At 49.0% G+C, this 13,846-nt stretch overlaps 1 protein-coding gene across 1 annotated transcript; it reads right to left on the reverse strand.

Moving 5' to 3' along the window:
- Positions 1-204: 204 nt before the first annotated feature.
- LOC137095795 (heme-binding protein 2-like) lies at positions 205-12,205 on the reverse strand. The gene is made up of 6 exons (XM_067462546.1): positions 12,038-12,205; positions 8,243-8,318; positions 7,999-8,125; positions 2,011-2,135; positions 1,699-1,862; positions 205-598 (listed from the first exon to the last, which is right to left on the reverse strand). Exons 1-6 carry the CDS (start codon positions 12,115-12,117, stop codon positions 499-501), a joined length of 672 nt encoding a protein of 223 aa, XP_067318647.1. The 5' UTR covers positions 12,118-12,205; the 3' UTR covers positions 205-498.
- Between the last annotated feature and the right edge of the window lie 1,641 nt (positions 12,206-13,846).

The raw sequence follows: 13,846 nt of genomic DNA on the forward strand, positions 1-13,846 counted from the left end.
TCTTTGTGGTTCGATGATGATGATGATGATGATGATGAAGTCTGCACCCATGTATAGCCCCCTTACCCCGCCCCCAAAGCAGCCCCTTCCCAAGCAAGTGATGTCCTCAACTGCAAAGCCCATCGCCCCCAACTGCAGAACCCATCTTTCCTTCCTTTGAAGGCTCTGCAAGAAGAACGAGACCATGTTTCCCACCAAACACAATTAATTAAAATGCGCTTCTTTATTTCCCGGAAGCAAGAAGAGGCCCCTGCCCAGGAGGACCCTCCATTCCGAGGAGATCTGCACTGCGGGATTAAAGCGGATTGGACCCCCTTGGGAACGCCCTGGGAGTTGTAGCCTGGCCTCGTGGGAGGTGCGGTTCCACAAGGTCTTCCTTCCTCCTTCACCACCTTTCTCTCTCTCCCAGGACTAGGCAGGCAGGGGGCAGGGAGCCCACTCCCACCCACATGCCCTTTTTTTGAGGGGGGGTCTTCCTCCTTAAAGGGGCCGCACTCCCTACTCCTCCTGGGGGGCCTCCTGCGGTACGGAGGGGCAGGCCAGCTCTCCCTCCGCAAGGCGCCAGACCTCATTGCGCCGGTTGAAGAGCTCAAAGGGACTGCAAAGAGAGAGAGAGAGAAAGGGGGTGTTAGTCTGTATGGCAATGGAAGGGCATGGAAGCCCCCTCCCCAATAAAGAAGGAAGACCCCCCCAAAGAAGTCTTGCTTTATTCAAACACCAGATAAAGAAGACCCCCCCTCAATTATTGATTTATTTGCAGTATTTATATTCCGCCCTTCTTTCTCCGAAGGAAACTCAGGGCGGATCACAATGCGCGCACACACAGCAAACATTCGGTGCTGTTTCAGACATACAAGATAGACAGACAGATAGAGGGACAGTGTTCCCTCACTTATTGCGGGTGTTACGTTCCAGGACCACCCATGAAAAGTTAAAATCCGCGAAGTAGGGACGATATATATGTATATGTTGGAGTTGAGAATGCTCTTTGATTGTAGGTGAACTATACATCCCAGTGTAACGATGCCACCAGTTGAAGGGACATTACTGATTTGTCAGGGTCTCCTACAACTTGTAATGAATCTACAAAATCAATAACACCGCCACTAGCCTGTAGTATGTTGTTTATCTTCCTTTGATGTGTAGTGTGGCTTGACTCGAAAGTACACGAAAGAGAGATTTGGATTTAAGAGAAACTGTAATAAGTTATTGAAGTATAGAAGCTTAATGGTTTCAGTGTTTCTTAACTCCTAGAGGTACATTCCTTTAGTGGTTACATTTATAACCTTCCATAAAACAATTCTTAAGAGGACTGTTCATTCCACTAGACAGGTTTTAAACATTTCCTTCAAAATGTGTTTCTTTCCTTCACAGATCACTCCAGGTACTAGCCTATTCTTTCCCTCTGTTATCTCTGTTACAGTAAAGATTCTTACTGGGGTTCTCTTCCCCTTTTTGCTCAAACCCTAACTACTAATCAAAATAAGTCAACTTGACCTATCTAAACCACACAGGCTAAAAGCCTAAACCTTCCTGATACTCAACACAAAATAAAATCCTAGCAGTGGAAGCGACCCCCAAAGGCCATCCAGCCTGGCCCCATTTTGTGGAATAGGAAAGACACCTTCCAAGCCCTCCCGGCAGAGGTCCTCCTAGTGCTGCAGGGAAAGGCCCCCCCTTCCCACATGTGACCTTCACCTGTTGTATCCAGCCACGTAGTGCACCCCGGGCTTTGTGGCCCTCTGGTCGCGGCGGAGGGCTTCGTCCAGGGCCAGCAGCTGCGATTCATGGACGTCGTCGGTCATCCAGCCCCCAAAGAAGCGGGCGTAGGTCTCCAGCTCTGGGAAGGTGGTCAGGAAGACCTGCAAAGGCAATTTGAGGGGGGGGGGTGAATGCCTGAGGTCAAGCCAGGGGTCACTAAGAGGCTCCCAAAGGAGGCAATGACCTCCAGGGCTGACCATGTGTGGACTCAAGGGGGGTGCCAAGAGGGGTCCTCGCCCTCCCTCTCACCGTCTCCTCAGTGGGCTTCGGGGGGTCGTCCCGGAAGGCCTCGGGCACCATGAAGTAGACCTCGAAGGCCCCGTCCGCCTCCTCCACCCGGGCCAGGACCGGCGATGTCATCGGGATGGTGGCCTCTGTGTATTTCAATGGGGGAAGTGAGATGGGAGGAGGAAGCAGGCCCACCCTCCCCTTCAGCCCCTCGGGTGGGAAATGGGAAATGCCCCCCCCTCTTCCCCACTGGGTTGGGGAACAGGCCCAGTGAGTTGGGGGCTTTGCTGAGTCCCTTCAGGGAGATGGGGCAGAATACAAATCAAGGGTTACTAGTGTTATTGCATCCGCTGTCCATCCTGCAGCCGAGGAAAATGGGCCCCACGCTCGTGGGTGATGGGCCTTGCAGTTGCGGATAGAAGGGCTCTGCAGTCTGGGAGGGTGGGCTCTGGCATGGGAAGAATGGGACCTGCACCCTGCACCTGCAGATAGAAGGCCTTGGAGTTGAGGCAATGGGCTTCCTCGACATGGTGGACCCATTGTGCTCGGCTGCAGGCTGGACAGCGAAGAATATAATAATAGTAAAACTAGGCATGGTGGCCCTTGAGTTGGGGATAATGGACCTTGCAGTTGGGCAGTAACTGGGAATGTGGGGCTTTTTAGTTGAGGACAATGGGTTCTCCAGTTGGAGATGATGGGCTCTGATCTACATTCTGCAGTTGGGGATAATGGGTGTTGCAGTTGGGGATAATGGGCTCTGATCTATCTTCTGCAGCTGGAGATAATGGGTTTTGTAGTTAATTATAATGGGCTCTGATCTATATTCTGCAGTGGGGGTATTGGGCTTTGCCATTGGGGATAATGGGCTTTGCAGTTGGGATTAATGGTGTCTGATCTACATTCTGCAACGGGGGTAATGGGCTTTGTAGTTGGGGATAATGGGCTTTGCAGGTGAGGTTAATGGGCTATGATCTACATTCTGCAATGGAGTAATGGGCTTTGCCATTGTGGATAATAGGTTTGTATTTGGGGATAATGGGCTTTGCAGTTGAGGTTAATGGGTGCTGATCTACATTCTGCAATGGGGTAATGGGCTTTGCCATTGTGGATAATAGGTTTGTATTTGGGGATAATGGGCTTTGCAGTTGAGGTTAATGGGCGCTGATCTACATTCTGCAATGGGGTAATGAGCTTTGCCATTGTGGATAATAGGGTATGTATTTGGGGATAATGGGCTTTGCAGTTGAGGTTAATGGGTGCTGATCTACATTCTGCAATGGGGTAATGGGCTTTGCCATTGTGGATAATAGGTTTGTATTTGGGGATAATGGGCTTTGCAGTTGAGGTTAATGGGCGCTGATCTACATTCTGCAATGGGGTAATGGGCTTTGCCATTGTGGATAATAGGTTTGTATTTGGGGATAATGGGCTTTGCAGTTGAGGTTAATGGGTGCTGATCTACATTCTGCAATGGGGTAATGGGCTTTGCCATTGTGGATAATAGGTTTGTATTTGGGGATAATGGGCTTTGCAGTTGAGGTTAATGGGCGCTGATCTACATTCTGCAATGGGGTAATGGGCTTTGCCATTGTGGATAATAGGTTTGTATTTGGGGATAATGGGCTTTGCAGTTGAGGTTAATGGGTGCTGATCTACATTCTGCAATGGGGTAATGGGCTTTGCCATTGTGGATAATAGGTTTGTATTTGGGGATAATGGGCTTTGCAGTTGAGGTTAATGGGTGCTGATCTACATTCTGCAATGGGGTAATGGGCTTTGCCATTGTGGATAATAGGTTTGTATTTGGGGATAATGGGCTTTGCAGTTGAGGTTAATGGGCGCTGATCTACATTCTGCAATGGGGTAATGGGCTTTGCCATTGTGGATAATAGGTTTGTATTTGGGGATAATGGGCTTTGCAGTTGAGGTTAATGGGCGCTGATCTACATTCTGCAATGGGGTATTGGGCTTTGCTATTGTGGATAATGGGCTTTGCACTTGGGATTAATGGTGTCTGATCTACATTCTGCAATGGGGGTAATGGGCTTTGTAGTTGGGGATAATGGGCTTTGCAGTTGAGGTTAATGGGCTATAATCTACATTCTGCAATGGGGTAATGGGCTTTGCCATTGTGGATAATAGGGTATGTATTTGGGGATAATGGGCTTTGCAGTTGAGGTTAATGGGTGCTGATCTACATTCTGCAATGGGGTAATGGGCTTTGCCATTGTGGATAATAGGGTATGTATTTGGGGATAATGGGCTTTGCAGTTGAGGTTAATGGGCGCTGATCTACATTCTGCAATGGGGTAATGGGCTTTGCCATTGTGGATAATAGGTTTGTAGTTGGGGATAATGGGCTTTGCAGTTGAGGTTAATGGGTGCTGATCTACATTCTGCAATGGGGTAATGGGCTTTGCCATTGTGGATAATAGGTTTGTATTTGGGGATAATGGGCTTTGCAGTTGAGGTTAATGGGCGCTGATCTACATTCTGCAATGGGGTATTGGGCTTTGCTATTGTGGATAATGGGCTTTGCACTTGGGATTAATGGTGTCTGATCTACATTCTGCAATGGGGGTAATGGGCTTTGTAGTTGGGGATAATGGGCTTTGCAGTTGAGGTTAATGGGCTATAATCTACATTCTGCAATGGGGTAATGGGCTTTGCCATTGTGGATAATAGGGTATGTATTTGGGGATAATGGGCTTTGCAGTTGAGGTTAATGGGTGCTGATCTACATTCTGCAATGGGGTAATGGGCTTTGCCATTGTGGATAATAGGTTTGTATTTGGGGATAATGGGCTTTGCAGTTGAGGTTAATGGGCGCTGATCTACATTCTGCAATGGGGTAATGGGCTTTGCCATTGTGGATAATAGGTTTGTATTTGGGGATAATGGGCTTTGCAGTTGAGGTTAATGGGCGCTGATCTACATTCTGCAATGGGGTATTGGGCTTTGCTATTGTGGATAATGGGCTTTGCACTTGGGATTAATGGTGTCTGATCTACATTCTGCAATGGGGGTAATGGGCTTTGTAGTTGGGGATAATGGGCTTTGCAGTTGAGGTTAATGGGCTATAATCTACATTCTGCAATGGAGTAATGGGCTTTGCCATTGTGGATAATAGGTTTGTATTTGGGGATAATGGGCTTTGCAGTTGAGGTTAATGGGTGCTGATCTACATTCTGCAATGGGGTAATGGGCTTTGCCATTGTGGATAATAGGTTTGTATTTGGGGATAATGGGCTTTGCAGTTGAGGTTAATGGGTGCTGATCTACATTCTGCAATGGGGTAATGGGCTTTGCCATTGTGGATAATAGGTTTGTATTTGGGGATAATGGGCTTTGCAGTTGAGGTTAATGGGCGCTGATCTACATTCTGCAATGGGGTATTGGGCTTTGCTATTGTGGATAATGGGCTTTGCACTTGGGATTAATGGTGTCTGATCTACATTCTGCAATGGGGTATTGGGCTTTGCTATTGTGGATAATGGGCTTTGCACTTGGGATTAATGGTGTCTGATCTACATTCTGCAATGGGGGTAATGGGCTTTGTAGTTGGGGATAATGGGCTTTGCAGTTGAGGTTAATGGGCTATAATCTACATTCTGCAATGGAGTAATGGGCTTTGCCATTGTGGATAATAGGTTTGTATTTGGGGATAATGGGCTTTGCAGTTGAGGTTAATGGGTGCTGATCTACATTCTGCAATGGGGTAATGGGCTTTGCCATTGTGGATAATAGGTTTGTATTTGGGGATAATGGGCTTTGCAGTTGAGGTTAATGGGTGCTGATCTACATTCTGCAATGGGGTAATGGGCTTTGCCATTGTGGATAATAGGTTTGTATTTGGGGATAATGGGCTTTGCAGTTGAGGTTAATGGGTGCTGATCTACATTCTGCAATGGGGTAATGGGCTTTGCCATTGTGGATAATAGGTTTGTATTTGGGGATAATGGGCTTTGCAGTTGAGGTTAATGGGCGCTGATCTACATTCTGCAATGGGGTAATGGGCTTTGCCATTGTGGATAATAGGTTTGTATTTGGGGATAATGGGCTTTGCAGTTGAGGTTAATGGGCGCTGATCTACATTCTGCAATGGGGTAATGGGCTTTGCCATTGTGGATAATAGGTTTGTATTTGGGGATAATGGGCTTTGCAGTTGAGGTTAATGGGCGCTGATCTACATTCTGCAATGGGGTATTGGGCTTTGCTATTGTGGATAATGGGCTTTGCACTTGGGATTAATGGTGTCTGATCTACATTCTGCAATGGGGTATTGGGCTTTGCTATTGTGGATAATGGGCTTTGCACTTGGGATTAATGGTGTCTGATCTACATTCTGCAATGGGGGTAATGGGCTTTGTAGTTGGGGATAATGGGCTTTGCAGTTGAGGTTAATGGGCTATAATCTACATTCTGCAATGGAGTAATGGGCTTTGCCATTGTGGATAATAGGTTTGTATTTGGGGATAATGGGCTTTGCAGTTGAGGTTAATGGGTGCTGATCTACATTCTGCAATGGGGTAATGGGCTTTGCCATTGTGGATAATAGGTTTGTATTTGGGGATAATGGGCTTTGCAGTTGAGGTTAATGGGCGCTGATCTACATTCTGCAATGGGGTAATGGGCTTTGCCATTGTGGATAATAGGTTTGTATTTGGGGATAATGGGCTTTGCAGTTGAGGTTAATGGGTGCTGATCTACATTCTGCAATGGGGTAATGGGCTTTGCCATTGTGGATAATAGGTTTGTATTTGGGGATAATGGGCTTTGCAGTTGAGGTTAATGGGCGCTGATCTACATTCTGCAATGGGGTAATGGGCTTTGCCATTGTGGATAATAGGTTTGTATTTGGGGATAATGGGCTTTGCAGTTGAGGTTAATGGGCGCTGATCTACATTCTGCAATGGGGTAATGGGCTTTGCCATTGTGGATAATGGGCTTTGCACTTGGGATTAATGGTGTCTGATCTACATTCTGCAATGGGGTATTGGGCTTTGCTATTGTGGATAATGGGCTTTGCACTTGGGATTAATGGTGTCTGATCTACATTCTGCAATGGGGTATTGGGCTTTGCTATTGTGGATAATGGGCTTTGCACTTGGGATTAATGGTGTCTGATCTACATTCTGCAATGGGGGTAATGGGCTTTGTAGTTGGGGATAATGGGCTTTGCAGTTGAGGTTAATGGGCTATAATCTACATTCTGCAATGGAGTAATGGGCTTTGCCATTGTGGATAATAGGTTTGTATTTGGGGATAATGGGCTTTGCAGTTGAGGTTAATGGGTGCTGATCTACATTCTGCAATGGGGTAATGGGCTTTGCCATTGTGGATAATAGGTTTGTATTTGGGGATAATGGGCTTTGCAGTTGAGGTTAATGGGCGCTGATCTACATTCTGCAATGGGGTAATGGGCTTTGCCATTGTGGATAATAGGTTTGTATTTGGGGATAATGGGCTTTGCAGTTGAGGTTAATGGGCGCTGATCTACATTCTGCAATGGGGTAATGGGCTTTGCCATTGTGGATAATAGGTTTGTATTTGGGGATAATGGGCTTTGCAGTTGAGGTTAATGGGCTCTGATCTACATACTGCAATGAGGATAATGGGCTTTGTGGTTGGGGATAATGGGCTTTGCAGTTGAGGTTAATGGGCGCTGATCTACATTCTGCAATGGGGGTAATTGGCTTTGTACTTGAAGATAATAGGCTTTGCCATTGGGGACAATGAGCTACGTTCTACACTCTGCAGTGGGGTTAATGGGCTTTGTAGTTGAGATCAATGGGCTCTGATCTTCATTCTGCTGCAGGGGCAATGGGATTTGTAGTTGGGGAGAATGGGCTCGGGCCTGCCCTCTGCATTGGGGGCACTGGGCTTTCCCTCTGCCTGGTGTGGCTGGCTGGGGCAAGTGGGGGTGGGTGCTGGGAGTGGGTGAGGAAGGGTCTGCGGGGCCCCTGCGTGGTGGCCCCTTTGGTGTCCTCTGTGTCCGGTGGCTCTTACTCCGGTCATTCTTCCCCAGGTGGATGTAGCGGAAGAGGCGCCAGAAGGACTTGAAGGCGGCAGCGACGTATTTGGAGCCGTCTTGTACGCGGGTGCCCACCCAGGAGGAAGGCGGGTAGCGGCGCCCCTGCAGGTGGGGGGGGGGCAGGAAGGAAGGAAGGGGAGCAGGGTCAGTGGGGGGGGGGCACACACACAGGCCCCACTTGGGGACCCTCAACCCTCCTTGAAAGGGTGGGGGGCTCACCTCATAGCCCGACCCCCGGCAGACCAGCGTGTAGTTGAAGCACTCCCGGCCGGCCTTGCAGGGAGGGGGGTCCACACTGGGATTTGGGGGGGGGGGAGAGAGGAAAGAGAAGGGTCAAAGGTCACACAGCCCAGAATAGCCCCCTCCCCACCCTCAATATAATACAGGGAGGAAAGGAGGCCTCCCTCACCATGTCTCCATGGCAGGCTCTCTTCCTCCCTTCCCCTCATACGCTTTCTGTCTCTCTTCTTCCCTTCCCTCTTCCCTTTCTTCTCTTCCCTCTTCCCTTCTCATTACTTCCCTCTTCCCTTTCCCTTTCCTTTCGATTCCCTCTTCACTGTCCTCTTCTCTTTCCCTTCACTTCCCTCTTCCCTTTCCCTTTCCTTCACTTCCCTTCCTTCTTTCCCTCATACACTTTCTGACTCTCTTCTTCCCTTGCCCTTCCCTCTCCCTCTCCCTCTTCCCTTCTCCTTCCCTTCTTTCTTCCCTTCCCCTTTCCTTTCCCTTCCCTTTCCTTCACTTTCCCTTCCCTTCTTTCTTCCCTTTCCCTTCCCTCTTCACTTTCCTCTTCTCTTTCCCTTCCCTCTCCCTTTCCCTTCCCTCTTCCCTTCCCTTCTTTCTTCCCTTTCCCTTCCCTCTTCACTTTCCTCTTCTCTTTCCCTTCCCTCTCCCTTTCCCTTCCCTCTTCCCTTCCCCTTTCCTTTCCTTCCCTCTTCACTTTCCTCTTCTCTTTCCCTTCCCTTCCCTTCCATTCCCTCTTTCCTTTCCCTTCCCCCTTCCCTTTTCTTTTCCTTCCCTTCTCTCTTCAGTTTCCTCTTCTCTTTCCCTTCCCTCTTCCCTTCGCTTCCCTCTTCCCTCTCCCTTCCCTTGGAAAGGGCTAAGAGGGGGAAAGAGGAGCAAGGCAAGAACACAAAAAGGAACCCAATTTGAACATGTTTCTCTTCCTCTTTTGGGCTGTTATTTCCTGTTTCCTTGTGCGGTCCTTCTTGTGAAAGTGGTTGTTCTGCTCCAGAGACTTCATTGTTTTGGTTTCTGCCGGAAATTACTACGTTCGTTGCAATTGGGGGGGGGGGGGGGGGGGGCTCCAGGAGGAGACAGCCATGGAAATACGATTGCAAGATGTGCCCTCGCAGGACAAGGCCCCTCCTTCTCGCAAAAGACATTTGGAAGCTTCATAAACCTTTTCCCCTCATTTTTGGGAAATGACATTGACAACCCATGGTGTGATTGGAGGGAAGGCTGTGGGAGGAGGAGGAGGAGGAGGAGGAGGAGGAAGATGAGAAGGAAGATGATGATGAGGAGGAAGATGATGACGAGAAGGAGGAAGTTGAGAAGGAAGATGATGATAATGAGGAGGAAGATGAGGAGGAGGAGGATGAGGAGGAGGAGGAGGAAGATGAGGAGGAGGAGAAGAAGGAAGATAATGATGAGGAGGAGGAAGATGAGGAGGTGGAAGATGATAATGAGGAGGAGGAAGAGGAGGAAGAGGAAGAGGAGAAGGAGGAAGATGAGAAGGAAGATGATGATGATGAGGAGGAAGATGATGAGGATGAGGAAGATAATGAGGTGGAAGAGGATAATGAGGAGGAGGAGGAAGAGGAGGAGGAGAAGGAGGAAGATAATGATGATGAGGAGGAAGAGGAGGAGGTGGAAGATGATAATGAGGAGGAGGAGGAAGAGCAAGAGGAGGAAGAGGAGGAGGATAATGAGGAGGAGGCGGAGAAGGAAGAAGATGAGGAGGAAGATGATGAGGAGGAGGAGGAAGATGAGAAGGAAGATGATGATAATGAGGAGGAGAAGGAAGAGGAGGAGGAAGATGATGATGATGAGGGGGAGGAAGAGGAGGAAGAAGATGAAGAAGATGAGGAGGAAGATGATCAGGAGGAGGAGGCAGAGGAAGAGGAGGGCGGGGCCCCTTGTGCCTTGAAGCCTCTGGACTTCTCCTGGAAACAGGCCAAGGAGCAGGCATGTAGCTGGGGGGGGGGGCTTGGGGGCTTCAGCCCCCCCCCCCGAAATTCTCAGGGTGGTCCACGAGAAGGCTTTCCTGGTGCATTATTTAAACTGTTCTGTTTATTCATCTCATGATCTGATATGATATGATCAATATGCATGGAGGGGGGGTATTATTGGGGTAAGGATACAAAAGGTTGGCTAGGGCAGACCCTCTTTCACTCAGGCTCAGCCCCCTGCCCCCCCCCCCCCAAATCAAAATCCTGGCCTTGGGCCTGACCAGGAGGGTTGCCTAAAGCCAAAGGAAGGACGAGAGTGAGCCCTTCTTTTTCTCAGCAGGAGCTCCTGCAACTCCTTGCCAGCCCTGCATGCAAGCCTTGGGAAAAGTAACTTCCCCAGCCTCTTGAAGGGAGGCAAGGGTTGACCCCCAATAACTGGAAAGGAAGTCTTTCTGAAGGCAAATGCAGAATGAGGGGGGCAGAACCTTGGAAGACTGGTCCCGAGTGGGGCGGGGGGACAAGAAGGGCACCCAGAGGAAGAAGAGCAAGAGGAGGAGGAGGAGAAAGGCTGTACCACTGGGTCACCTCGGAATACTTTGTGATATATGTCCGGATGTATGTGTGTGTGGGATACACACACAGAAACCCAACATAACGCTAAGAGCAGACCAGGATCCATTACATCACACAACACACTGCTTGCTTGTTGGGAGCATCCTCATCATAGTGATGATGATGATGATGATGATATCTTGTTGATGGCTTTCATGGCCGGAATCATTAGGATGTTGTGTGGTTTCTGGGCTGCATGGCCGTGTTCAAGCAGCATTTTCTTCTCACATTTCACTGGCATTTGCAGGCAAAATGTCAGGAGAAAATGCTGCTAGAACACAACCATATAGCCCAGAAATCACCCAAAGAAGAAAGAGAAGAAGGAGGAGGAGGAGGAGGAGGAGGAGATGGAGGATAAGAAAAAGGAGAACAAGAAGAAGAGAAGGAGAAGGAGGAGAAAGAGAAGAAGATAAAGGAGGAGAAGGAGACGAAGGAGATGGAGGATAAGAAAAAGGAGAACAAGAAGAAGAAGAGAAGGAGGAGGAGAAAGAGAAGAAGATAAAGAAGGAGGAGGAAAAGCAAAAGGACAAGATGGAGGATAAGAAAAAGGAGAACGAGAAGAAGAGGAGGAGGAGAAAGAAGAAGAAAGGAAAAAGAAGGAGGAGAAAGAGAAGGAGAAAAAGCAGGAGGAGGAGGAGGAGGAGAAAGAGAAGAAGATAAGAAAAAGGAGGTGAAGGAGGAGGAGGAAGAGAAGGGGAAGAAGAAGGAGAAAAAAGAGGAAGAGAAGAAAGAGAAGAATGAGAAGGAGGAGGGGGGAAGGGGAAGAAGAAGACGAAGGGAAAGGAGTAGTAGTTAAAGAAAATGAAGATGTCAAACTACTCTGGACCTCACAATCATGGAGAAAAACAAAGTATGGATTGTCGATGTTGCGATCCCAGGTGACAGCAGGATTGCAGAGAAACAACTGGAAAAGCTGATATGAGGATTTAAAGATTGAACTGCAAAGACTCTGGCACAAGCCAGTCAAGGGGGTCCCAGTGGAGATTGGCACACTGGGTGCAGTGACTCAAGACCTTGGCCTGCACTTAAACACAACCAGCGCTGACCAAGTCACCCGCTGCCAGTTGCAGAAGGCCACCTGACTGGGATCTGCACGCATTATTGGCCGCTACATCACACAGTCCTAGACACTTGGGAAGGGTCTGACGGGTGTAGTTAATTACAAAAGCCAGCCGAGTGATGTTGTCTACGAATGTGGTTGTGCATCCAGGAATAATACGAATGGTGCCCTTACCTCTCAGTGGAGTCCACAGGGTTGCCCAAGAGGGCCAGAGCCAGGAAGAGGGCCAGAGTGATGGAGGGGGCGCCCAGCATTTTGGGGGTCCCTTCTCTTCAAAAAGAGACGCTGTGAAGAACTGGGGAGAGACAGGCCTGTTGGGTCAGGAGAACAGACCCCCCCCCAATAATAATAATAATAATAAAACCCCCAGAGCAAAGCCCCCCCTTGCAGCTGGGCACCTTCTCGAGGTGGTCTGGGGTCCAGAGGGGGGGCTGGGGTGCAGCTGCTGCCTCTTCTCGCCCTCCTCCTTCCTTCCTTCCTTCCTTCCTTCCTTCCTTCCTTCCTTCCTTCCTTCCTTCCTTCCTTTGCAATGCGCTTTCTGGTGTCCGGCGTCCTGCTCTGCTCTGCTGTCTCTGCTCTGCTGAGAGGTGGGCACCAGGCCAGGAGCCGCAGCAGTTGTGTAACGGAGTTTTGTAACATCCCAAAACACACACAAACACCCCCTCCCTCCTTTCCCCAGGGAGTTGTGAGGGGGCCAAGGGGTCAGGGACACAGAGACCGCCAAAGCAATGGGCTCTGGTCTACACTCTGCAGCTGGGGGTAGAATCCTAGAATCAAAGAGTTGGAAGAGACCTCCTGGGCCATCATCCAGTTCCACCCCATTCTGCTCCCTCCTCCTCCCTGTGGCTTCCTCTCACATATTTATCCATGGCTCTCATCATATCTCCTCACAGCCTTCTCTTCTTCAGGCTAAACATGCCCAGTTCCCTAAGCCGCTCCTCATAGGGCTTGTTCTCCAGACCCTTGATCATTTGAGTCGCCCTCCTCTGGACACATTCCAGCTTAGAGTCAATATCTCCTTTCAATTGTGGTGCCCAGAATTGGACACAATATTCCAGGTAAAGTGGTCTAACCAAGGCGGAATAGAGCCTGGGGAGCAGGACTTCCCTAGATCTAGACACTAGGCTCCTATTGATGCAGGCCAAAATCTCATTGGCTTTTTTTGCCACCACACCACATTGTTGGCTCATGTTTAAGTTGTTGTCCACGAGGACTTCCAAGATCTTTTTCACATGTCCTGCTCTCGAGCCAGGCATTGTCCCCCATTCTGTATCTTTGCATTTCATTTTTTCTGCCAAAGTGGAGTGTCTTGCATTTGTCACTGTTGAACTTCATTTTGTTAGTTTTGGCCCTTCATCTCTCTAATCTGTCAAGATCGTAATGGGTAGTGGGCTTCATAGCTGAGGATCATGGGTCCATGGTTCTTCTTCCTCAGTGGAGCACCTAAGCATAGCCCCCACGTCCCCTTCTCTGCTCCAAGCTTAACAGCCCTTCCTCCTTCTGGACCCCAGACTCCTCTTGATGCAGCCGAGGATCGCATTGGCCTTTTGTGCCGCTGCGGCACACTCCCCAGCATGTGGTCACCTCCCAGGCCCCTCTCACTCACCAGGTCCCACTTGTCTCTGTGCATTTGGCCATAGGTTTTTTTTAAATCCTTGCATGGTATTGTTTATATGGAGGGCGACTAAAATGATCAAGGGTCTGGAGAACAAGCTCTATGAGGAGCGGCTTAAGGAGCTGGGCATGTTTAGCCTGAAGAAGAGAAGGCTGAGAGGAGATATGATGAGAGCCATGTATAAATATGTGAGAGGAAGCCACAGGGAGGAGGAGGGAGCAGGCTTGTTTTCTGCTTCCATGGAGACTAGGACGCAATGGAACAATGGCTTCAAACTACAAGAGAGGAGATTCCATCTGAACATGAGGAAGAACTTCCTGACTGTGAGAGCCGTTTCAGCAGTGGAACTCTCTGACCCTTGTGGAGTA

This window comes from Anolis sagrei, unplaced genomic scaffold (genome assembly GCF_037176765.1).
Source record: "Anolis sagrei isolate rAnoSag1 unplaced genomic scaffold, rAnoSag1.mat MAT_SCAFFOLD_29, whole genome shotgun sequence".
Lineage (NCBI taxonomy): Eukaryota > Metazoa > Chordata > Lepidosauria > Squamata > Dactyloidae > Anolis > Anolis sagrei.